Source organism: Marmota monax, unplaced genomic scaffold (assembly GCF_021218885.2).
Source record: "Marmota monax isolate L192 unplaced genomic scaffold, Marmota_monax_Labrador192_F-V1.1 WCK01_AAM20220418_F8-fsc00038, whole genome shotgun sequence".
NCBI lineage: Eukaryota > Metazoa > Chordata > Mammalia > Rodentia > Sciuridae > Marmota > Marmota monax.
Window position 1 is genome coordinate 8,374,741 of NW_026692498.1, and position 25,107 is coordinate 8,399,847.

The window sequence follows — 25,107 nt, forward strand, 5'->3', positions numbered from 1 at the left end:
GGGTCTCCCCCAGCCTCCCCAGCCCCCCACCTCTGCAGGGCAGCAGAAACCACTCAAGACCGAGCCCCGGGAGGGGATGGGAATCAGGACTGGGCTTCTGAGCCCAGGTCCCCTCCCAGAGTTCTGGGGAAGAAAGAGACATCGTCTTCTGGAACCCTCCCCCAGTCTCCACCTGCCCCACGGGGGGCTCCAGGGTGATGAGCAAGGATGTGCTAAGCCCGGGTCCCCCTCTCCAGATCCGGGGGTACTGAGCCTGCTTCGGGGCCAGGTTGGGCGGGCTCACCCCCAGCCCCTCACCTGCAGGCCCAGGTGCCCAGGCCCGGGCGCCGCTGAGGCGGGCGGGGAGGGAGGAGCCGGGGAGGGGGAGGGGAGGGAGCCAGAGCCAGCCGTGGGGGCGGGGCGGGATGTGGTTGCCCGGCAACCACCACGCGGCAGCTCCGAGGAGGGATTCTTAAAGAGCCGAGCAGGAAGGTTGGGCCGCTGAGGGCCGAGGCTGGGCCTCGCATACCAATGGCGGCCACGGCCAGCCTCCTCCTCCCTCTCCTTCCCCCGTGCGGAGCCCAAGCTGGGAGGGCAGGAGGGCAGAGAGGAGAGGATACCCGAGCCAGGGGGTCCCTGCGGTGGGCAGAGCAGGGACCCCGCTGGGCTGCCCTCTTGTCCCCATAGGACAAGACCCTGGAGGGGTCAGATGGCTGTCCAGGGCAGGGGGGGACTCCCACTTGAGGACCCTCAGCATCTTGCTTCGGGTTCCTCTCCTCCTAGGGTCTCAGTTCCCAGCTGTACGAGGTGGGGGGGTTCAGTCGAGGGGGCCTTGCTGGGGTCCAGGGAGGATCCTCCTGGTGTCCACCTCCCACTCAAGCCGTGGGCAGTGTTTTGTGCACATAGCCACCACCTCCTGCAATTCACTGCCCCTCTCACTTCTAAAATGCAAGTCAACCCCACTGCTCCCGGCTCCAGCACCTTTCATGATTCCCCATGGCCGTGGGGAAGGTTCCACAGAGGCCGTGGGCCTGACCCTACCTTCAACTCAGCGCACTCCCCTCTGCTGTGTCCCCTCTCCCGTAGCCCACCCCCCGACACACCAGGCACATTGTCATCCACCGCTCCAGACATGGTGGCTGAAGCAAGGTCTATTGAACGGATAAGTGGTCCTAAGAATAGCCCTTGGGTGCCAGGCCCATGCTGGCCTTTGGAATCCAGGAGGAAATGAGGCAGATGAGGCCCTCCTGCCATAGGCCGCCAGGCCAATTAATGATAAACCAGCAGGCAAAGAGTAAAAGATCATTATAGAACCATGCTGTGGACTCCAAAGGAAGTGATGACAGAAATAGGCAGATACTTCAACTGGGTGGTCTGGGGAGGCTCCTTAGAGGAGGTAACATTTTCACTGGGACCTGAAAGATCAGAAGGAGCCAGTTTGGAAAGAGCTAAAAGAAGAGTGTGTGAGACAGAGGGAACAGTATGTACAAAGGCCCTGGGGCATGAGAAAGCCAGGGCCATTTAAAAAAAGAAAAGAAAAAAAAAAGGAGGCCAGAAAGTTGCGGGGGAGGGGAGAGCAGACTTTGGAACGCAGCCGGGTGTTCGTGGAGGGGAATATGGATTTTGTTCTACGTATAATAGGAAGCTATTTGAGAGTTTTGATCAGGGAAGTGACATGATCTAATTTATATTTTAAAACGATCATCTGAACAACCACTTTGGAGAGCAATTTGGCAATAACCAGTAAAGATGTGCATATACCACAACCTGCAACCTGCTCCCAGAGAAACGCCGGCACATGTGCACACAGACGTGCACGGATGACACGCCGTTGCCCGCAGGAGGCGAAGCTGGGCACACCTGTCCATGGGTCGGGAGAGAAAGGACAGGACGCCGGGCGTGGGGCTGCCTCACCCTGGAACGTTCCAGCCTGGGTGAGCGGCGTGGGCCTGGTGGACAAATCTCACGGGGCCTGTGCCTTTCAGGGTCACACCAGCCTAGGTAACCTGTTGTCGCAGGGCACATGTAGTGGCCCTCTAAAGAAAGCACTCGCCTACATCAGGGGTGGGGCCTCTGCAGGAGCCGTCTGCTGCCTTGTCGCTGGCCTTCAGGCTGGCCCTGGGCCGTTTCCTTGCTCTAAGTGAACGCCTGAGCCGGGGTGACTGACAAAGAATAAAGGTTTCTTGGGTCGCGGTTCTGGTTCTGGAGGCTGGGAAGCCCAGGACGGCGGCATGGGTGTGTCTGTTCAGGGCCTTCTTCCTGCAGCACAGCCTGGCGCAGGACACCGCGTGAGCACCAGGCCAGCTCAGGTCCCACTTCGCAGAAGGCCACCCATGCCATGGGGGTGGGGAGCACCCTCATGACCTCATCGAGCCTTCCTCACCTCCCAAAGGGTCACCTCCAAACACCATCCACACGTGAAATGTGGGGTTAAGCTTCCAGCACATGAGCTGGGGGGACCTGCAGACCGTAGCGCTCACATCTGTACATACACGCGCTTTTCTATGTAAGAAATAAGTGGAAAAGAGTCCCAGGAGCTGGGGGGGGGGGGCGCTGAGGGGCTGCCAGGTGGGAGGGGACGCTGGAGGGGGCAGCAGACCCCAGGGTGCCTCCTTGGGGAAGTAGGACCCACCCCGCTGCAGCTGGGCAGAGGAGGCCGCCCGCCCAACGCTGGGCAGGGGTGGGGTCCACAGCCACCAGCAGGCCCTCCCCAGCCCCCGGGTTCCCTACCTGCACTCTCCCCCAGCGGTCTGCCAGGGCCCCGGCCCCTCTTCCTGCAGAGATGGCAGGACGGCTGGCTGGGGCCCAAGCCCTCTGGGTAATTGGGTTTCAGGGATGCTCATGGATATGCTAATGGCGGGATGCTGAGCACCTGCCCTGGCTCCTGGGGGAGGGGAAGCCCAGCAGCAGCGGGGGTCCCACAGCACCTGGCCCACTGAGCTCTGGACTCTGGGAGGCCAGTGCCTGACCCCAGCCCAGCTCCCCAGCTTTGGCAGCCGGGTAACCTTGAGCAAGCCACTGGTGGGAGGGATGCTGGACCTCTGAACCTCTCCCTATCTACCAAGTGGCCAAAATAATAGGACCCCCTCCTCGGGCTCCTGGTCCACCCCACACCCCTGGCCCAATGCCAGGCACAGGGGACAGGGGACCGACGTGCTGGGTCAAAGCCCCAGTAGCCAGTTTCTGGTTTGGTTGAAAGTTAAGAGTTCCTGCGGGGACGGGGACGAAGTGTGACAGGCCGGCGCTGCCTGCTGAGCGACAGGGTGACTCACTTTCCTCTCGCTGTTTGTTTATGTGTATTATCCAATTTGGGGCAATGAATCTGAATTTCTTGCGTAACCAAACGCCAGTGTGTGGAAGGTGCCCAGAGCCGGGCGGAGAGCCGTGTCCAGGGGATCTCTGGGTCTCCGGGGGCTTGGGGTCCCGCTGGGTGTCCCAGCCAGGAGATGGGTCTCCAGGGGCCCCTCAGGGGCAGAGCCCAAGGAACCCAGGCAGGAAGGGGACAGAGAGTCCCTGTCTCAGGAGACCACAGCCAAGTCACCTCCTTGAGCTAAATGACTGGCTGGGCAGCTTCTGCAGGGACAGCTGTGTGGCGGGAGCCCTCAGGATGGCCAGGGGTGGGGCCTGGGGAGCCAGGGTGGGTGCAGAGCAGAGGGAGGGTGATGGAGGTGCAGGGGAAGGGAAGGGTCTGGAATGAGGTCACTGGAAGGAGAGTCCAGGAAGGGATGCCCCCAGCGTCGACCCCAGCTGCCCTCAGAGGAGAGGCAGGGGCCGAGCCCTGGGGGGCAACCAGCCAGGGCCGAAGAAGTCCAGCTCCGACTCAGACCCACAGAGTCCAGATCCCATCGCGTCCCCTGCCCAGGTGGCCTCAGGCCAGCCCTGGCTGTGAAATGGCCCTGCACGCCCTTGGCTCCCCAAAGGCTGGTGACCACACCCACGCCCCCAGCCTCCTCCTGCCTGGGCCTCGGGCTCCCTGTCCATCGCCACAGCCAGGCCCAGTGACTTCAGTGTGTCCCCCCAAAGTTCACGTGCTGGAAACTAATTCCCATGGGGATAGTATTCCAAGGCAGGCCTTTGGGAGGAGATGAAGGTTCCTCGCGGTACCCATGCCTTGGCCCTGGACCTCCCAGCCTCCAGAACTGAGAGCCAGTGGACCTCTATTCTTCATGAATTCCCTAGACTCAGGCATCTTGTTGGCTTTTGTTTTTTGTACCAGGGATTGAACCCAGGGGCTCTTACCCCTGAGTCACATCCCCGGCTCTTTTTATTTTTTATTTAGAGACAGGGTCTCAGTAAGTTGCTGAGGCTGGCTTTGAACTTGTGATCCTCCAGCCTCAGCCTCCTGAGCTGCTAGGACCACAGGCGGGCGTCACCGCGCCCGGCTCGAGTACTTTGTTACAGCAACAGAAAACTCACTGAGACAGGCCCTCCCCGCCGTGACGGTTTTACGGCAATTTTAATTTTATCATCTGGGGCTCAGAAAGGCCTCAGTTAAGCGACCTCCCCATTCCCAGAAGGGGACACCAAGGTCCTGGGAGGTGGAGCCACTGGGCCAAGGCCGTGGTGCACTGGCTGCTCCGGAGGCCCATGGTCATTTCATCTGTATGGACCTCAGTTTCTACCCCTGGGAATGAGGCGGGCGGGTATGTTGAGAGGATCCTGGGGCTCCATGGTGAAGCTCGCTGGGGACACACTGAGTACCCTGAGGCCCCCGCTCCCTGTCCCCTCCCAAGCCAGGAGAGTGTCCAGCAAGCCCCCCGCTTCCCACCTGAGCACACTCACCACCAGGGACAGTGACCTCAGCCTGGGGGACGCGGCTTGTCAAACAAGGCCGCTGCTCTCACAGCTGGGAGGCCTCCGAGTCTCTGGTTTTACCTTCAGAATTCAGCACGTCTCACGTTCGATTCCGCCACGGGCTGCTCCTCCTCTGAAGCCTGTGTGAAAGGACGGGACTCGGGGACCACGGGATCCGGGGACCACAGTCCCACCTGGGCTGCGGGAGGCAGGGGATGGATAGCCGCCTCCCTGGCTGTCAGGAGGACTGTCAGGGACTCCCACGGGGAGCCAGGCTCAGGGCAGGTCAGGGGCAGTGGGGGCCCCCAGCACCTTCCCTCTCTCACAAAGGCTCCCTGGCATGGGCCACTCCTGTCCCCGCAGCCCTCCTCTCCCCTCACTCTGCCTCAGCCACAGGGGGCCCTGCCTCAGGACCCCTGCACGGCCATGCCTGCCTGGCGCATGCTCCTCCGGGCTGGCCCCTGTTCACCCCTCTGGGACTGGCCCCACCGCCAGCTCCTCTCCTCTCCTTCACAGCCTCCGCATTAGTGACACTGGTTTCAGCTGTACTGATTTTGCTGTCTTTGTCCCCCTCCTGGACCAGGAGGCCCTTGCTGTCTGTGTCCCAGCGCCCCACACCAGGGGCAGGGTGCGCATTGTCAAATGGTAGGAGCTGAGCCCGGGCTCCCAGGGGCACGGGAGGAAGCGGCCAGGCCAGGGGCTGGGGACCGTGGGCAGCAGCCCAGCGCCTGTCTAGCTGTCCCGGCAGCCAGGGAGGTGTGTGGAGCCACAGGCAGGGCCAGGAGGAAGGAGCCTCCAGGGACACGCAGAGGGGCTGGCCGGCTGCAAGGTCACCCCTGGCCGCCCAGCGCTCCCAGCCCTGGAACCTGCTCAGCGCTTTCCTCGGGTCACTGCACCACGGCCTCCCCTCAGCACCCCCACTCCCCCTACCACCTGGAGGATGTAGTCCTCCCTGCCAGGAAGGGCCAGGCAGAAGGGGGAGGGGACAGAGGTACCCACAGGCCGGGGGAAGGCTGGTGGCCACTGTCCTGAGAGAAAACAGGAAACTCCTTCCCACTGAGGGTCTCAAGGACTTTTGTTGTTTTAAAATATCAACCTATTGATTGATTGATTGATTGATTGATTGTGGGGCTGGGGGGGAACCCAGGGCCCCGCACACCCCAGGCCCAGGACGGTTTTAACTGGGCAGCCAGGGTGAAGTCGGAGTGGTCGGGATTTTCCTGGGGAGCAGGTTGCCCTCTGTGGCTGAGCACCCTGGGTGTCCCCCAGACAGGGTGGGCATCAGGTGAACTCACGGGCCCAGGCCCAGCATGTGCCTCCGTGGCCCTTCCTCCCTTAAAGAGCTGTTAAAGGGGCTGGGGACGTAGCTCAGCTGGTAGAGTGCCTGCCTCGCATGCACAAGGCCCTGGGTTCCCTCCCCAGCACCAAAAAATGAAAATAAAAAAGAGCCGTTAATAAACGATACTTTAAACCAGGCATGGTGGCACACGCCTGTCATCTCAGCGACTCGGGAGGCTGAGGCAGGAGGATCGAGAGTTCAAAGCCAGCCTCAGCAATGTGAGGCCCTAAGCAACTCAGGGAGCCCCTGTCATTAAATAAAATACCAAATAGGGCTGGGGATGTGACTCAGTGGCCGAGTGCCCCTGAGTTCAATTCCTACTATCCCCACCCAAAAAAAAACCCTGATAATTTGTGCCTTTGTTGGTATAAAACAAATATATTTATCTTGTTTTTTAAAATATTTTCTTTGACCTAGAAACTTATTTTTTTTCTCTGTTAAAAGCAAGGCTCCTCGGGCCCCTGTCCCCGCCTCCCGAGTCCAGGCCTCAGGGTCTCAGACCTCTCTCCGACCCTTCCCCTCCCTCCTGCCAGGCTTGAGGCTGCGAGGCCCAGGGGCTGGGCTGCCCGGGTCTGAGCCCAGCACAGCCCTGCACACAGTTGGCACTCAATTAAAGGGCTTCGTGTAGAGAGTGAAGTAGGGGCCTGTGTCGCCTTTGTTCCCGGGCTTCCTCTGACCTTTAGTGACAGTGGCCAAGCACTTGGGTCTAGCTGTCTCCCTTGCACTGGGCAGTGGCCACCTGCCAGGTCCTAACTAGGCCGGGAGCTGGGGCACAAACTGGGGAGACTTCGCCCTGCCCTCCCCCGGGACAGCCACCAGAGCCGGTGACAGCCACCAGGGCCAGGGACAGCGGGAGCCTGGGCCTGGGCCTGGGCTTGGGAAGGCGTGGCACGGGCAGAGGGGCAGGGGGGCTGGTGGAGGGCACTGCAGGAGCAGCAGGTGGTGGCGGGAGGGGCCCGAGAGGATGTGTGGCAGCAATGACTGGCATCCAAGGCACGTCAACGTCACAGGGGCAGCACTGGGCTCAGGGCCAGCTAATGGAGCCCAGGGAGGTGTGCCAGGGTCGCATCCCAGGCAGGGGACCACCTCGACCCTGTGGGGATGGTGGGGCACCTCCAGAGCCTCAAGGTGGGGTGCCAGGTGGAGACCTGCCCCCCACCCGACCTGAGCAAGCCCTGAGCCTCCCCAGGGCTCCGAGTCAGCCTCACCAGGCTCACTGCACCCCTCCCGGAGGCCAAAGACCCCGGCTGAAAGGTAGAGGGGGCCGTGGAGCCACCTGCCGAGGAGGGGCCACCTGTCCACGGCACCAGAGTGGTCGCCATTCAGCACGCGGACTCCTTAGAGGTATAACTGGCATGAAGAGGGTGGCCGGTTAGACCTTTCAGCCTAATCTCAAATGTGCACTAGTGACCATAACCATGGCCAAGGGTTCCTTAGCTCTGCTGGGCAGTGGTAGTGGTCATTTCTGTCTGGTCCTTAATCAGGATTTTAGATTTTTTTGTTTTTAGTTTATTTATTTATATTCGGTGCTGAGAATCGAACCCAGTGCACCGAGCCCCAGCCGCAGCCCCCAGGATTCTGGATCTATCCCCCTGGGTGCCTCTTGTTGGGGACAGCTTGCTTTTGCTGTCCAGTCTTTGTAAATTCCGAGATTTCAGAGAATTGCATTTTCAAGTTATCAGCCAAAAAAAAAATACCAATGGCGGTTAGAAATTTGAATATGTTGTTTGTGATGATTGAGACGCAGTGCTTCTCTTCAGAAATTTATGCTCCTGGACAAAATTGAGGACAGAGGGCTTATTCCTTTTCAGTCTTTAATGAAAATACATATGAAACAGGTTGCCCGGGGGTCGCCTTAAGGCTCAAAATGGGTGTTTTTTTTCCCTCAGCACCTGGTCGTTATTAGCCAATTACCCGGAATTTTTTTTCTTTTGTATCAAAGATTGAACCCAGGGGTGCTTGACCAGGGAGCCACATCCCCAGCCCTATTTTGCATGTCATTTAGAGACAGGATCTCACTGCATTGCTCAGAGCCTCCGCCATTGCTGAGGCTGTCTTTGAACTTGTGATCCTCCTGCCTCAGCCTCCAGAGCTGCAGGGATTACAGGCATGTGCCACCACACGAGCTCATATTTGAAGATAGGGTCTCACTATGTTGCCTAGATTGGCCTTGGAACACCTAGGTTCAAGTGATCCTCCTGCCTCAGCCTCCCAAGTAGCTGGGAACACAGGTGCATGCCCAACGCCCAGTCTTTCTTTATTTGGAGAGTAGGCTGTTCATCTTGCTAAATAATTTTCAAAGGACTCTGCTTCTAGAATCTGCCAGTTGTTACATATTCTTGCAGATCAGAACTGGAGCATTCTGGGCAGAGCCAACCGCTAGTGCTGCAGGAGCTAAAAACTAATGTGGCCCTGTCACAGGGACACATGCCTGTAATCCCAGCCTCATGGGAGGGAGGCTGAGGCAGGAGGATTGCAAGTTCAGCAACTTAGCAAGACTGTTTCAAAATAAAAAATAAAAAGGGGGCTGGGGATGTGGCTCAAGCGGTAGCGCGCTCTCCTGGCATGCGTGCGGCCCGGGTTTGATCCTCAGCACCACATACAAACAAAGATGCTGTGCCCGCCGATAACTAAAAAATAAATATTAAAATTCTCTCTCTCTCTCTACCTCCCTCTCTCTCTAAAAAAAAAAGTAACACTCTTTAAAAAAATAATAATAAATAAATAAATAAAAAGGGCTAGAAAATGTGACTCAGTGGTTAAGTGTCACTGGGTTTGATCCCCAGTACCAAACAAAACAAAAACCCCACAAATTGATTTTTGTTTATTCTTATTACTGAATATGAATTTCTGATCAAAACACTGATTTGAACACAATAAACCAAATACCTATTTCTGCAAGTTGACTCTTCAGTTTTGGATCTTAAAATTCAAGTGACTGCTGGGTGTGACGGTGCACACCTGTAAGGGAGGAGGATCACAAGTTCGAGGCCAGCCTCTGCAACAGAGTAAGAGGCTATCTCAAGATAAAAATCAAAAGGGGGTTGGGGCAAAACTCAGTGGTAGAGCCCTTGCCCAGCACGCGTGAGGCCGTGGTTTGATCCACACACACACAGACCCGTTTGCTGGGGTCAGGTCTGGGCCCTGGAGTGGACTGGCTGGTCACATGTCCCCTGCCTCCTTTCAGATGGGAAGTGTGCAGGGTTAAGAAAATGGGCCGTGACAGGCAGCCCTCCTGGGCGGAGCCCACCTCCTCCCCTTCCCTGTCCCCCTGGAGCCTCAGTTTCCCCGTTTGAAAAAAGGGTGGAGGTCCAGCTGTGATTAAAGCCTCCAAACTGAGGAAAGCCTGGGGGGCAGAGGGGGCCCAGGGGCCGGTGAGGCGGGAAGGGCATCCAGAGGCCCGCGTCTGGGAGCTACAGCGCCCGGAGCCGCCCTGCTTCAGGGTGGCAGCCACACCCAGGGACCACCTCCTGAGTCTGTCGACACTGTGCCCTTCTCAGCTGTCCTCCTGAAGCCACCAGGCCTTTTCCCTTGGACAGCCTGGCCCCCTGGGGGACTGGGGACAGCCTTCTGGGGCTCGTGTGGCTGGCTGGTCATTAAGGTCCCTGGGGAGAGGAGAATGGAGCCTCAGGGAACCAGCCAAGGACACCAGAACCCTCACCCATGGGCCATCTGAGGTTGGCAGAAGGGACACGACAGACTGGCCCCCAGGATGCCCATGACCACGGGGACCCCGGTGCTGGGCCTCCCTACCCCTTCCCACCCGTGGCGGATAAGGCCACCTGGCCTGGCCTCGACCACCTGGTGGAGGCCTCCCCTGGAGAGGCCCACTCCCTGCTCTGCCCCTGGCTGGGCGGCCTCAGCAGGTCACCTGCTGGCTGCCGGAGGCCAAGCCCACCCAGGAGGGGCTGGGTGCGGGCAGGCGGCCTGGCCATCCCCTGACGGGGGCCTGCAGAACAGCAGGTCAGCGCCCCCCTCCTGTCTCTTCAGGGCTGGCTGCCAACCCCTCTGGCTCTGCATCCCCTTTGAGCAGGAGCCAGCTCGTTTGCAGCCGTGTTAATTAAGAGCGAGAGGTGATGGGGGAGGTGAGCGAGGCCACGGAGGGCAGCTTCTGCCAGCCGCCGGCACAGCCCCTGGGGCCGGGGGAGCCCAGAGCGGGACCTGGGCCCCCAACTGCACTGTCCTCCAGCTGGCTCCTGGGCAGAGCTGCCCAGCGGCCCCGCCCCCATCCCTGCGGTCAGATCTGCTGGGGCAGGAGCAGGGTCAAGGCTGCATGTGGCAGGGCCCACCGCTTGTTGGACAGGACTTGGCAGAGGCAGGACCTAGGCCTGGCAAGGGTGGAGACAGTCCGCCCTGACAGTCCCCCTTGGGGTCTGCCTGCTTGGAGTCAGTCAGACCCAGCGCTGACCCTGCTGCTACCACTGGGACCGCTCCGGGCCTTGGTCTTCTTTTCTGTAAATTGGGAACAGCAGCCCCTGCCCGTGGCCGAGCCGTGATGGGAAATGGGGTCGCCTGTGCCAAGCACTCAGTCTGCACCTGGAAAGACGCTCTCCCCAGCGGGGGCGGAGATGTGCATTCCTGGGGCACAGGCCACTCCAGCGCCCCGGGAGCCAGCCCCCCACAGCCTGCCCACAGCCCCTGGGGGCCACCATGCTGCGCCCCCGCGGCCGCTTTGGCCTGACTGGCCCCTGCCTTCCCGCGGCCCCGCTCCTGTTCTGGGAGCGCGGGGCCGTCCTCGCCTCTCCATCTTAATTAGCTGCTTGTATTAATCTCGCAGTAACGTGGCGTCTTGCAGCCCTGGGTTTCAGGCTGTGGAATTAATTATTCCCCAAGCGAAAAGCTGTCAGGTCTGGGAGACCAGCCACTCGGAGCCACCGACACCACTTAGCAGCGTCCACCGCTTCCGCACACGGCCCCGGGGCCAGAGCCGGGGGAGCCTCACGCAAGGGTGCCCCCAGGCCTGGCCGTGAGGTGGGGACGGACCAGGCCCCACACAGAGCCAGGCCTCCTGAGCCCGGGGCTGAGGCCCGGCTGGCCTCCCCACCTGGGGCCTGCTCACTGGACCTGCTCCCTGGCACCGCGTCCCCTGCTTAGCACAGAGGCACTCTGTGGGACCAGGAGGGGGAGGCCAGGCCGGGCTGGGGGCACTGACCAGCCCAGCCCTGCCACTCCGGAGGAGGGGCTGCCAGTCTCCTGGTGAAGGCAGGAGGAGACAGCCAGCCCAGCAGAGGCGGGTGGGCCGGGCTACTCTGGAAGGTGGAGGCCTTCAGACCTGCTCTGCCTGGTGGTCTGCTCTCGTCCAGGCAGGGGGCTCCGTGTCCCTCGACATTCACCCCAACCCCAGGAGGGGGCTGACCCACCTGATCCCACGTGGCGAGGCGGACAAGGACACTCCTCCCTCCCTGGGCCTAGCCGGCCCTGGTGGCTCCCAGGCAGCACCCACCACATGTGCAGCGGCACAGCTGCTCCTGGTGGCTTCCAGTCTGTGTCCCTGGTGGACCTCTGGGCAGGAGCAGGGCTTCCCTGTCCTCCCACCCTGCGTCAGGCCAGCCTCTGAAGGGCCTCGGGAGACACTGGGGGTGAACGGACGGTGCCTGGCAAGACCCTTGGCACTTGTCACTTGCACCCATGTGCAGCTGCTCAGGGTGAGCCGGGGCCTGTGTCCCCATCGCTGTCACCCTACTAACCTCAGGTCCACTGGGAGCCTCCATGGGGGAGGACTCCTGGCCCCTCTCCTGTCCACCATCATCTGTCCCTCCTCGGGCTGGGAGGCCCTGTGCCTAGAGCCTGAGGGCACAGGCTTCTGATGGGCCCCCCCCCCCCCCCGTCCCCACAGCCCCCTGTCCCCAAGCTGCTCTACACTGACCTTCTCTCTCTCTCTCTCTCTTGCAGCCAACAGCTCCCTGCTTGGAGGTGGAGGTGGTGAGTGGACCTTCCTCTCTCAGCTGGGGACGGGTGGCCTGGTGACGTCTCCTTGCCCCTGCTTCTCGGCCAGGCCCGGTTGCTGTCCAGCTCTGTGACGAGGGCCTGACCTGGGCCAGTGCTGCACCCCTCTGCCATGTGGCCTCGGGAAGCCCTGTGCCAACTGGCCCGGGTCCCCACCTATGAGGGTGACGTGACCATCTCTGCCCTGCGCTGGTGACCCAGGTGGCTCTGCAGCCAGGACAAGGTCTCATGAAGTCAGGGGCGCTCCGCCCACAGCTGAGACCCTAGGGCACTGGTCACTCACTGTGACTGATGTCCATCAGGGAGCAGGGACTGTGGCCAGCAGGAGGTCAGAGGTCAGGGGGGCCTGGTCACCAGGGATGCGGGCCAAGGCCAGTGGGTGCACGGGGTAAGGGGGCATCCGTGGCCTCCGTGGCTTCCTCCCATCAGCTGCCCACCAGGCCCCACAGCCCCTCCGCGGCGTGGGCCCTGCTGGCCCTGCGGCCGCTGTCTGAGCAGGCGGCAGGATGATTGGTGAGCCGGGGGCCAGGGGTTAATGCGACGCCGGATAAATCCCGGGGGCTGTGTTTACGGCAGTGGTGGCGGGGCCCAGGCCAGGTTTTAAAAGGGGGAAAATAAAAGGGGCAGCGGAGGTCAGGAATAAATAAGAGCAGCTTGAGAGCTGGGGGACCAGCCGGGGGGGGGCTGCTGTGGCTGGAGACTGTCCCCTCCCTCCCCGCTTCTCCTCTAGCTGTCCCTGTGGAGGTCACAGCTACCGGGAGGGGATGTGGCACACACTCAGAGGCCCCTCTCAGCCTGTTTTGGGAGGACTTGGGGGCTGTGGCTGATTGGCGCCTGCCGAGCTGCACCCACAGCACCCTCTCCTGTGTCCCCTCAGTCACCGCCTGGTGACCGAGTTCCCACTGTGTGCAGGCCCCAAGCTGGGTGCCAGGACAGTCACTGCTGGACATCAGTGGGCCGTCCCTGCCCTCCGAGCTCACAGGGCAGAGACAGAGCCCCCCACCACCCAGGGCGATCTCGGGGAGGCACGGCCCCGCAGGAGCTGGGCAGGGACACCTGTCCCAGCTGGGGCACCAGAAAGGCTTCTGTAGGAGGTGCCACTGGCACCAGCGAGAGGCAGGTAGGAACGCACCCAGGAAGAGAGGGAACAGCGCAGACTGGGAAGGAGGACGTGGAGCAGGGTCCTTGGAGCCTGGCCCGGAGGCAGGGAGGCCAGGGCTGGCGCAGGAGCCTCAGAGGCCAGCAAGGGGCTGGGTTCAGCCACTCCACTTGGGAAGGTGGGGACAGAACACCTGGGGGCGTCTCAGTTTGAAGTCAGCTCCTCTTCCTCTCCGAACCTCGATCAGAGCCAAGGCCTAGGTCCTTGTGCCGCAAGGTCCCCATCACCTTCCAGACTGTCCCCCCAAGTCCCTCCCTCCCACTGGGCTCCAGCCACCCTCACCGGCCTTCTGCCCCCGAAGGCTCTTCCTGCAGAGGTTCAAGTGGCCAATGCCCCCTTCCCAGTGCGGCCCCCCTGACCCCCAGCTGAATTTGCAGCCGCCCCGCCCCGCCCCGCCCCGCCCCTCGCCCTGCTCTGGTGTGGTTCTCCCGGAGCATGTGGCTCCTTCCAACACGCCACGGTTCAGATGCTCCTTGTCACCTCCAGAGCTGGGTCTGGCCCTGTAGTAGGTGCCTAGAGGGTGTGTGTCGAATGGCGGATGAACCGCAGGGACAGCGGGGACAGCGCTGAGGGTGGTGGGCGAGAACCTGTGGGTTTAGGCAGAGCAAGGGGTGGTGACCTCACGCTGGGAAGTCGTGGGCCACCTGTGCTGGCAGCCTGGGGCATCACGGGAGCCGCTCTGGCTCCCCCTGCGGCCTTGGGGGTGAGAGGAGGCTGGAGCCGACCCACTGCCTGACGGATGGGGCGCCCCGAGGAAGTGGGACCTGAGTCCAGCCTTTTAACGCTGCAGAGATTTATGGAGCCGCCAAGTGCTCTGCTCGCTGGGGCTGTCACTCTGCTAATGTGATGGGAACAAGGGAACAAGGTGGGATGGTGGGGAGGGGACTGTGCTGGGGACAAGGCCTCGGTTGGTGGGGGCCTGCCCAGCCGCAGGCTAAAATGGAGCCAGGCACAGGTCCCTGTGACACCCCTGCCCCCAGATCTGCCTCATGACTGCTGCCACCCCTGTCCCCAGCCTCAACCCTTGGCCGCTGTGTCCCCACCTAACTGCCTAAAGACCCTGGAATTCCCGTGGGCATGAAGCTCCTCCTGAGGGGTGTCCCCTCCCCAAGGACAGGGTTCCAGGAGATGGAGCCCCTAGAGCCGCCCTGCTCTGCACCTGCCCTCCAGGGCCACCTGCCTGCAAAGGGAGGGACAGCTGGCGATCCGTGGCTGCCACGCTGAGCAGGTGCCCGGGGCAGCTGGGGCTCCTAAGGGGGCCCAGGCCCTGCGCTGAGGGCTTGGGTGCAGTGGCCACTGTCTTAGCTACGAGCCTGCAGTGACTCCGGCTGAAGGAGGGGCTGCAGCCCTCCCAGACTCAGTGAGAGCCCCCAGGGCTGCCGGGGCTAGGTGGCAGGTGGCGTGGCCCACCCGGTGAGTCTGGGGGAAGCGCCCCACTCCCCATCCCTGCCTGGGGGGGGAGAGGAGGCCAGGGGACTCCGCCGTCCAAGAGACCAGGGGTGACAGGAGGTTTCCCAGCAGCTGGGGCATTAGACTTGGGTTCTGAGGGGCGGATAGGAGCTCGGCAAGGGTGGCAGGACGGCCAGCTGCAGGAGGGGCCGCACCTGCGGCAGGGGCAGCCCGGCCTCCCCCAGAGCTGCTGGCCCCAGGCCCACCCCTCTCCCCGCTCCCTCCTGGAAAGCCTTTTATTGGCTCCATAAAGGACTTTGAAACTCTCCTGTTGAACTGTGAGAGGGAGGCGGGTCCTGGATCGGGGTGGGATCGACAGGCCTGACGCGCGCCTCTCCTGTTTATTAGGACTGAAATGTTTACTTGGCGATAAGGAGCCGCTTTCTCGGGGAGATTTGTGCGCTCTTTTTCAATTACCCCTCGTCTTTCTCTGCCACTTTTGCACTAAAGGGATAATAAATGTATCGGAGCGTTTCAATTATTCATCTAAATCATGACTGCGCCTGCCACGGCCAAGCTTTAGTGACAGATTAATTCAGGGCCGCCTTCCTCTGCCTGCCTGTCGCCATCTCTGCTTGGGCCTGGCCAGCTCCCCAAAGGCCAGCTCCAGGGGGTGGGGCAGGGTCAGGCAGGAGGGCAAGGCAGGCTGGGGGGAACCAGTACTCCACACTCACACTCCCTGCCTGGGACTCCCAGAGGGTAGCACCCCGCCCACCTTCAAGAGCCAGCCTGCCGCGCCCCTGCCTAACGACTGTGCTCATCCCGGCTCCTAGGCCCTTGTCGCACATCCCTGTGTGTCCTGTGAACCTGGCCCCAAGGGTCCTCATGCCTGGGAGAAGCATGGTGGCTGGGCCTCCCTCATAGCCTTCAGCTGGCACTGGGCCTTTGCACATGCTGCTGCCTGAGAACCCCTCTGCTGTCCATCCTGTCCAGCTGTCACCTGCTCTGTGTTGGGGTAGCCTGTCTGGCCAAGCCTCAGCTCTACTTAATGGGGCCTCCTGGCATTGTCCTTGACACTGGGGTATGGTCACCTGTGCCTGTTGTGGCTGGTGTTCTAGGGCCTTGATGTTCAGATGTTTGTCTGTGTGGTTGTTCAGGAACTACCTGACTCCTGCCATGGGGCCACCTACAGGCATGCACAGGGCAGGCAGTGCTCAGCACAGATTTGCCTCTGGCCAGGCTGTGCCCAGGTGCCCTGCCCACTCCCCCTCCTCTGCCCTCCTCATACCCACAACCTGGGGACGAGGGCTGCACCGTTTCCCTCTGCTCTCTCTGGCTCCCTCTCCCTCTCTCTCTCTGTCACACTGAGCTATACCCCCAGGCCTTTAGTCCTTTTTTTTTAGTTATAGATGGACGTAATACCTTTATTTATTTTTACGTGGTGCTGAGGATTGAACCCAGTGCCTCATGCATGCTAGGTGAGCACTCTACCATTGAGCCACAACCCCAGTCCCCTAATTTTTTATTTTGGGACAGGGTCTCACTAAGTTGCTGAGGCTGGTCTCAAACTTCTGGTCCTCCTGCCTCAGCCTCCTAAGCCACTGGGATGCAGGCGTGTGCCCCGCGTGGCTTCAGTCATTCTTTATTGCTCTTCTCTGTCCGTCTCAGGTATTCTCTGCTGCCTTTCCTCTGCCTTGGTTGCTCCCATTTGTCTCTCAAACTGTTTCTCCTCCTCTCTTGCTCCTCCTCTTTCTCCCTGTCATATCCCCCCCATTCTCTGTTCATGGACAAGATTAGTGAGGTGTGTAAGCATTCAGACCCCAAGCAAGGGCTGCCTGTCACTCGGCCCGCCGCCCCTGCCCACACTATCTTGCCAGCCCTGCTGCTGAGCTGCGATGGCTTCCTGTGGCCTCCAGGAAGAGGTTCAGCTTGGGCCGCGCTGATGAGCTGCGGCCTGGCTCAGTGAGATAGATAATGCGGCCTCTGTGGCCCTGTGGGCCCTCTTGGTGCTCTCAAGACCAGGCTGTGCACTGCACCCTCCCTGGCCGTCCTGGGCTCGGAAGAAGCAGGTGGCCCAGGGCTCCACCAGCCAGTCCAGCCCCTGGCCGGGTTGGTGGGAGTGCAGGCTGCGGCTGTCTGGGAAGGGTAGGGGTGGCTGTGTTCAGCACAGAGGGGAAGGCCCAGAGGCCATCGCAACTCCCCCTCCCCCCCACAAGGGCCCACTGTGCCCGCTGTGGCTCATGCTTGTAATCCCAGTGGCTTGAGAGGCTGAGGCAGGAGGATCCTGAGTTCAAAGCCAGCCTCAGCAACTCAGTAAGGCCCTAAGCCACTTAGCAAGACCCTGCCTCAAAATTAAATAAATAAATAGATAAAGGGCTGGGGACCTGGCTCAGTGGTTAAGCACCCCTGGGTTCAAAGCCTTGTACCAAGAAAAAAAAAAGGCCATAGCATTAGAGTTTTTCCCAGAATTCTCACCTGCAGACCGGGCCCTCCCCTCCGGGCCCCTGGTCCAAGGGCCTCCACCTCTCCTCCCTGTGTCCCTCAGTCCCAGTTTCAGGCCTCTGCTGAAAGCCTCTCCCCACCCCTTTCTGCCCCCTGCTTCCCTCCTGTGCCTGCCCCCGTCCCAGTACTGGTGACGTCACAGCTGGACGTCCCCTCCCTGGAACTGGGCCTGCACAGGGCGGCCACAGGCACAGGGGAGGCCTGGCATGCTTTGCTGAGCAGGGGGCTGAGGTGCCCTTCCCCAGGGACAGCCTGCAGCCTCCTGCACCTGCCTGACTGCAGCCCATGCTGACGACGGTGCTAAGGGTGACTGCGCCTCCTACGCGCTCACTGCACGGACCACAGGCCCCGGCCGGGCCTCTCCGCGCACTCTTGTGCCCTCAGCCCAGTGCCGAGGGGGATACGCCATTGGCACCTCCTTTGGCAGATGAGGAAGCTGAGGCACCGGGTCCCTGGAGCTGCGCTCCCTCCCCCACCTGGGTAAGGGATGGGGACCGTTCCCCTAGCAGGGACTCTGGCCCTTCTCCACGGCCACAGCGTAGGCCAGGCAGGCCCATGGGGCTCGTGCCCTGCCCCCAGTAGGCGAGATGCCACCAAGCCCCTGCATGCAGCTGCCACGGGGACTTTTAATACCGGGAGTGATTTTTGCATGATGAATGAAGCACGGCCGTTGTGTACATAATGAAGCCCTAATGTTTTCAAATCCCCATTTAAGGAGCTGATCTCACCCCGTAATGAATTTCAGATCACATCGTGGAACTGTCGTCCATCCATCTTCTCCCTGGGGTGCCCACCCTGGTGGCACCTCGAGGGCGGGGCCTGGCGAAGTGGGCCCTGCTCCCACCCTGGACCGAGCCCCTGCCAGCACAGAGCTGGGGCTGGTGCAGGTTTGTTGACTGACTGAGCGACCAGAGGATGGTCTGACAAGTGCATCCTCTCAGTCCCTGCTCCCGAGGAAGTGAACAGAGGCCACAACTGGAGAGTCTGGGTGGCCGAAGAGAAGAGGGGACAAGGCCTTCGGTGGTCATTTATCCAGGCTTCATGGCCTGCCCCCTGCGGGGAAGCTGAGAATCAGCAGCCCAGACTTCTGCCCCAGATCCTCGGGTACCCTCCTGGGGAGGCCATTTCCCATCTGCCCTGCGGGGCCTGGCCCCTTCCAGCCTGGTGTTCCCTGTTTCCTTCTTCCAAGAGGGAGGCTCAGACCTGCTGCGGGGGCCATGGGTGGGCCACAGGGTGGGCCACAGTGTGCGCCGCCCCAGGTCCCCAGGCGGCCCCCAGCCCCAGACCTCTGTGCCTTCCTGGGCTGGGAGGTGCCCCTCCCCGGGCTCTGCCCAGGCCGCTACCTCGGCAGCCCCTCCTGCCAGGCCCAGGCTGCAGAGGCCCAGCCAGGAGCCTTGCACAGGTCTTTCCCAGGGACCTCTCCACCCCGCAGTGCAGCCTGCTCCTGAGTCTCGGAGGCCCTGAGGGCTTGGAGGGCCAGCAGACGCTTGCCTAAGGCCTGCGACTGCGGCTCTCGGTCTCACCCTCTGTAGAAAGAGTGACAATGTGACCAAGTACCAGGCACTGTAGGCCTCTCCTCCTGGGTGCCCCGCCAGGGAGGAGGGCCTTGCTATGGAGACTAGGAACTGAGGCGTGGCCAGTGGGGAGGTGGAAGAGCCGGAGAGGGACTAGCGCTGGGAGGCTCCCCGCCCATGGGTCCCCCGGGGCTGGGGCTGCTCTGTCACTGGAAGCAGGGCCCCCACTGGGCCCCAGTGAGCTCATTGCAGAGTCTGGGAGACTTGGGCCCTGGGGAGGCAGGCCATGATCTGTTGACCTTGAGGACCTGTCCTCTCTGCTGTCTTTCCTGTTCTCTGGGCCCACAAGAGCCCAGGAAAGACCTTAGGACCCCTGCTTTGCTATGTGACTCTGAGAAGGTGGCTTTGCCCCTCTGAGCCTTTGTCTCTTCTTCTGTAAAATGGAGGTTAGTCTTAGCTTTTGCTCTGCCTCTTACTGTGAGACCCTGGGCAAGTTGCTACACCCCTCTGGCCTTTAGGCTTTGTCCCTCAGCCACCTCCCAGAATGTCACTGCTTCCCGTGACTCTCAAGGCCCAGGTTCTTGCCTAAAGTCATTGGCAATCTTGTGGCAGGATTTCTGGGATGAAGACTCCTGAAGGGGTACCTGGGGCCAGATCCACAGGGTGGTGAAGGCGGAATGGCCGTGGAGGGCTGGCCAGGGTGTCCTGCCCGTTGGCAGGGTATGGCTGCCCCCCTTATTCCCCAGGCCACAGGCTCCTGTGTTCCTGTAAATAATTAATTAGCCCCTCCTTGCTTGTTTGTTTAGCATGAGGAATGCTCCCCCACTGAGACGCATTTATTGCTGAATAAATTTAAATATCTAATCTTCCCTTCATGAATATTACAGCACCCTAAATAGCCGCCAACTCATCCTCAGCGCCTTGGCGGTGACCCCTCTGGAGCCTGCCTGCCCCGCCCTGCCCCCTCCCCCTCCCTGGCAGGGAAGGATGGGGAGCCAAGTGGGGGCCCTGGAGGCCGAGAGCCCGCAGGATGGAGGTGGTGGGCAACCATGCAGGGGAAGTCGGGCAGTGGAGAAAGGTGAGGGTCCCCCAAAGAAGTCCCTTGATTGGGAGGGGGCTGCAGATGAGGGCAGGGCCACCTTGAAGGTCTACAATGAAGTGGGGCAACCCCAGGCCAGCCAGCCAGGGCAGGGGCCCAGTGGTAAGAGGGACAGACATCTAGTGGTCCTAGAGGAAGTAGGGTACCAAATTACAGCGACCCAACCTCTGGCTGTGACAATGCCAGGTCTCTCTCTGGCCCTCAGTGTCTTCTACCAAAATCAGAAAAAATGGCAGTGCCTCCCAAGGACCTGGAGGCTCAAACAAGCCAGCGCCTGGCCTGGGCCGCAGGCGGGCTGGAAGGAGCCAGCTGAAGCCAGGGCAGGGCCTATATGCCCAGCTACTCCGGAGGCTGAGGCAGGAGAATCACAAGCTGGAGGCCAGCCTGGGCAACTTAGGGAGAGGTTGTCTCAAAATAAATAAAATAGGGGATGGGGCGTGGCTTAGTGGTAGGGCTCTTGCCTAGTGTGTGGAAGGCCTGGGGTTCTATGGTGGGGGCAGAGGGGTGGAGGCAGCAGGAGGGGCCAACAGGAGGGGCAGAGTAGGCCTCAGGGGCATCTGCTGGTGCCACAACTGGAGGAAAGCTAGACCTGGTGGACAGATACTTGAAGAAAGTCCTCGCCCCCAAGTGGGCTCAACAATCTCCCCAGGAAAGGTTGAGCTGAAAGTTTTGAGGGGTTTTTGGTGGCAGGGGTCTTGAGAGCAGAAGGGTTGGTTCACCAGTGAATTAGGGACACCTCACCTCCCACCAGACAGCCCCAGGGGCCAGGGCTTTCCCAGCTGCTCAGGGGCTGGCCTGGCAGGAAGGAAGGACACCTCCCTTGTACAGGATCCCAGAAAGTCTCAGCCAATGCCAAGGTAAGAGCCAGGGTGAGTCCTGGGGGCCAGAAGCTAGGGCTGCTGGTAGTGTAGAGGGGAGTGGGCCCTTTGGGCCTGTGGCCAAAGACAAGAGGGCTGGGTTCCCCTCTGCACTTGGGTGGGAGAGCAGGAAGGCTGCTGGGTGAACAGGGAGGGGCTGGGCAGGAGAGGTGGCTCAGTCGGGGCTCTGTCCTGCTTGGGGGTGTGGAGCAGAGGTGGTATCCTAGGCCTGTCTCCTATCTTTGCTTTAGGGGAACCCCTCCTGTGGGTGCCTAGCCTTGTTCTAGAAGTTGCTGGAGGGACTGCAGCCCAAAGCATCTGCTAGTACCACCTCCAACCCTCTCCCTCCTGCCTTGTGCCCCCAGGTCAGTCCCAAGGGCCTGGCTGCAGGCCTGTCCACTTCTGCAGGAAACATTAAGTCTCTGAGACACAGATCTCATCGAGCTCCACTTCCGCACAGCTCCCACAGCCAGCCAAGGTCACCTGCAGGGCAGTTAGCCCCCGGAGACTAGCAGCTGGGTGCCAGGAGGCTGAGACCACTGGAGCTGGTCAAGACCCGACACTCCATGGTCACCTGTGCACACCTACCTCTGGTGTACACACATTCCCTGAACATGCCACATTTGTCATACTGTCATAATAAGAGCCAGCCAAACTCACTTCTGCTTATGCCAAGTCCTGGCTGAAGCATGTTATAAGAACCAGCTCACTTGGGGCTCTGGATGTAGCTCAGCAGAAGAGTGCTTGCCTAGCATGCACAAGGCCCTGGATTTGATCCTAAAATCTGTAGGAAAAAAAAAAAAAGAATTAACTATTCTTCCAACACCCACCATGAAGTGGGTACTGCTATTGGACCCAGACAGGCTGAGTGATGTGCCCTGGGTCACACAGCTGTGGCTCACAGAGGGGGTATTTAAACTCTCAGGCTGCCCAGCCCCCTGGCCCCTGCTGTGGCCCATGATGTGCTCTCACCCAGAGCAGACTTGCTCTGCCCTGCTCTGCAGCACCTGCTCCCAGGGCCTGGGTGGGTTTCACTGCCTCCTCCCTGAGGCTGCTGCTGTCTTTATTCCCCCAAAGGAGAGGAGGGGGCTGGAAAGACCAGTCCTGAGCCACTCCCAGTGTTCTTCAACCCCTGTCCCACCCACACCCACCTCTGGGAAATCACCTGGTGCCGGCTCTGAGAGAGGTTGTAAAATTAGGTTTAATTGGACCCCACAGGGCACAAGAGAAACAGCAGAAAAAAGAGGGGTCTAGTCCAGCTGGTGTCCCTGGAACTGTGCCAAGACTTTGAGGGATGGAGCGACAGGAGGAAGTAGCCTTGGTTTGTGTGTCTGTAAAATGGGGGAAATTATGGTCCTTTCTTGATGCCAGGCACTGGGAGCATAAGGCGCCTGGTGTTGGAGGAGCTTCGGATCCTGGCCTGGGGTGCAATCAGACGGCAAAGATGTGTTACATTCTTCTCTTTTCCTGAAGGTGTTTCACTGGCCCTAATTTCCAGATAGAAGGAAGGGACTCGACAGTCTGGCAGCCATGAGGCGCCAGCCTGGAATTCACCAGGGTGGGCTGCTGGAGGACTCCTCCTGGCGGAATTCACCAGGGTGGGCTGCTGGAGGACTCCTCCTGGCCTCCCGCTGCTCCGGAGTTGTTTATCTGGGCCCGGGTCCCCAGGGTGGCTCCAAAGGCCCTGGAGCCACCTTCGAATAAACAATCCCTGGCCTGGTCCCAATTAAGCCCCAATTAAGCTGATGGCTGCTGGTTCTTTAGGCAGCAGGAGGGTTGCGAGCTCTAAGACACCTGCACGTGGCTTGGAAGCCGCCGCCCGGTTTACCCCCGCGCGGTGAAGAAGGACCCAAGCTCAGACCCCTGGTTGGATCTGCCACTTGTAATTAGATGGCCTCGGTTTCTTCATTTGTAAAGTGGGCCCTAGAGTTTGATACAGCCCCGAGGGGCGTCGCCTGGGGCGATGGGCTTTGAGGCAGGATCCGACGTTTAGGCCTGTCGGTGGCGGCGACTGGTTGGAGGTTCGCGCAGGGCAGACAAGAAAGTGCGAGCTTCGGGGTAGCGGGGGCTCTGCTGTGAGGGGCCCGGCCTGCCCGAGCCCCTCCGGCGCGGCCGGAAGAGCAGGTGGGCGGGGCGCGCCCCCTGCCGGTCGCCCCGCGCTCTTCCCGCTGAGCCCAGCTGCAACCACACTGGACACCTGGGTCTCCCCAGATGTGAAACAAACACCTCCCGGCGGGACGAAGCGAGCGGACAGAGGCTGTCGGGGAAAGGCGCGGTGTCTGAAGTCTTAGCAAAGCCGAGGGAAGGGATTCTTGGGCTTGGGCTTGGGAGTATTCAGCCACGGAACTCAGCCTTCTCTGTAAAGGGGGTCAGCCACGCCTGACCGCCTCAGGGACGCGGGGAGCCGCACAGCTCACTCCCTCCTCCCCCGCAGTGGACGGTTGCATTCACCGGGCCGCCGGACCCCTGCTCACCGACGAGTGCCGGACCCTGCAGCACTGCGATACCGGCAAGGCCAAGATCACCAGTGGCTATCGACTGCCGGCCAAGTGTGAGTCCCTGACAGGCCACAGCCGTGGGGCGCAGCCAGGGCACCTGTGTGGAAGTGAGCATGAGGGGGTGCGGCCTCCCAGCCGCAGGGGGCACTTCTTAACCTCAAGTGCCAGGGCCTGACCCTTTCTCCAGCATCCCAGGCAGCAGATAGGGATGAGCTGGGGAACAGCAGGGCCTGAAGGGAGGGGGAGGCATCTTCCCCACTCAGCGCCCAGGTCTCAGTGGGGGTTCACACAGACATGGGCGTGACGCGACACTGAGCTATGGGCTTGCGGGTCAGCGCGCACGTGTGGACTCGGACCCTACCCATGTGCCCACAAGGGTGGGGTCCTCTGGGAGTCTCAGAATTTGGGCAGAGAAGGCTGTTTCCTGCCCCCCTACAACCCAGGCCAGCAGGGGGAATGCGCGAGCTCTGGTCTGAGCGGAGACCCCGGCCCGGCTGACCCTGTTGCCCCCTGCAGACGTCATCCACACGGTGGGGCCCATTGCCCACGGGGAGCCCAGCGCCAACCAGGCTGAGGAGCTCCGCAGCTGCTACCTTAGTAGCCTCGATCTGCTGCTGGAGCACCGGCTCCGCTCGGTGGTGAGGGTCACCAAGCGGCGGAACGGGGGCGGCCCGCGGGAGGAGGCTGGCAGGAAGTGGGGTGCAGAGTGATGATGTCCCCATCCCCTCTCTCCCCCGTCCCAGGCGTTCCCTTGCATTTCCACCGGCGTGTTTGGTGAGTGGGGTCTGGAAGAAGTGGGGAGTGGGAAGTGGACTCCCACACGCAGGGCGCGGCGGGGAGCGGGCGGGCCTAGACACAGGGGGCGGGGCGTGGGCGTGCCCAGGCACAGGGGGCGGGGCGGGCCAGAACCTGGACTCACCTGCCCCGCTCCGCCCCGCCCCGCCCCCAGGCTACCCCAATGAGGCGGCGGCCGAAGTAGTATTGGCGGCGCTGCGCGAGTGGCTGGAGCAGCACAAAGACAAGGTGGGGCCTGGGCCCCGTGGAGTGAGGTGGCGGGCGCTATCCACAACACCGCCCGGCTCACCAGCCCCACATTGGTCATCGCGCCGGGAGCAAGGGTGCTGAGCATAGGGCCAATCGGGTCGTGCCAGCCCTCTCTGAGGCCTGTTTCTTCATGGGTAGCAGCGAGAAGGGAGTGGCGGGAGCACAACCCCAAGCCCTTTCTATAGAAGGCTCAGTGTGAGCTCTAAAGTCAGGGCCAGAGGAGGGGACCCCCCCCCCCCCAGAGCAAGGCAGGTAAAAACCTATGGGGGCCCGAGCAATAAGACAGGCTGAACAACCCCTTTGACGCAGGTGGATCGGCTGATCATCTGCGTATTCCTTGAGAAGGACGAGAACATCTACCGGCAGCTTCTGCCCCACTACTTCCCCGTGGGTACGTGCCCCGCGCTGCCCCAACCCAAAGGCGCCCACCCCACGGCCAGCCCTGCCCCTCCCCTCTCGGCTCTGGGCTGGGCTCTCACTGTCCTCTGCCTTCCAGCCTGAGGCTCCCCGCAGCCCAGCCTGAGCAGGACTGGTAAGCAGGGCCTGGCCCCTTAAGGCTGCCCTACACACTAACCTATCACTAACACCTGCTCAGCCTCTACTGGGCTCACCCCCAGGTAGGGAGGAGGGGAAGCCAGGGCGATTGCAAGCCCTCAGCTCCTTGACCTCTCTGCTCTGCCTTTAGACCTGTCTGGGCCTGCAGGACCTCGCTCCCAGCTCTGAGAGGTAGCTGAAGCCTGCGGTCTGGGCCTGGGCAAGGCCATGCTGTTCTTTCCTTCAGCTCCACACCCCACCCCGCTCCCAGCCCCCTGCCCCTAAGGAGCCTCTTAATAAAATGACTATTTCAGCTCCCAGTGTCTGAGCTCTGACTGTTCTGGGGCTGGAGCATGGGAAGCCAACCCAAAATGGAGCCTCAGTCAGGCGCTTTGGCTTATAGGGACTGGCAAGAGCTCTTGGTGAGCCAGGCGGGTGTGGAGGCACAGGCTG

General features: G+C 61.2%; 2 protein-coding genes across 3 annotated transcripts in view; one reads left to right on the forward strand and one right to left on the reverse strand.

The window, feature by feature from the left end:
• The window catches only part of Flrt1 (fibronectin leucine rich transmembrane protein 1), a 92,394-nt gene extending 80,138 nt beyond the window's left edge, over positions 1 to 12,256 (reverse strand). The window contains exons 1-2 of the transcript XR_009226868.1: positions 11,979 to 12,256; positions 4,762 to 4,913 (exon numbers count right to left, since the gene is read on the reverse strand). The gene's annotated coding sequence lies outside the window, so the exon portion shown is untranslated. The remainder of the gene's footprint in view (positions 1 to 4,761; positions 4,914 to 11,978) is intronic.
• The window catches only part of Macrod1 (mono-ADP ribosylhydrolase 1), a 138,672-nt gene extending 113,698 nt beyond the window's left edge, over positions 1 to 24,974 (forward strand). Inside the window, exons 4-11 of one of the 2 annotated variants that reach the window (XM_046445413.2) lie at positions 12,005 to 12,034; positions 23,013 to 23,129; positions 23,593 to 23,714; positions 23,820 to 23,850; positions 24,026 to 24,099; positions 24,430 to 24,511; positions 24,617 to 24,652; positions 24,806 to 24,974. In XM_046445413.2, the coding sequence (XP_046301369.1) occupies positions 12,005 to 12,034; positions 23,013 to 23,129; positions 23,593 to 23,714; positions 23,820 to 23,850; positions 24,026 to 24,099; positions 24,430 to 24,511; positions 24,617 to 24,621 (461 nt within the window). In that variant the 3' untranslated portion in view covers positions 24,622 to 24,652; positions 24,806 to 24,974. The remainder of the gene's footprint in view (positions 1 to 12,004; positions 12,035 to 23,012; positions 23,130 to 23,592; positions 23,715 to 23,819; positions 23,851 to 24,025; positions 24,100 to 24,429; positions 24,512 to 24,616; positions 24,653 to 24,805) is intronic. The other variant, XM_046445412.2, reaches the window with a different exon arrangement.
• Positions 24,975 to 25,107: the final 133 nt, after the last annotated feature.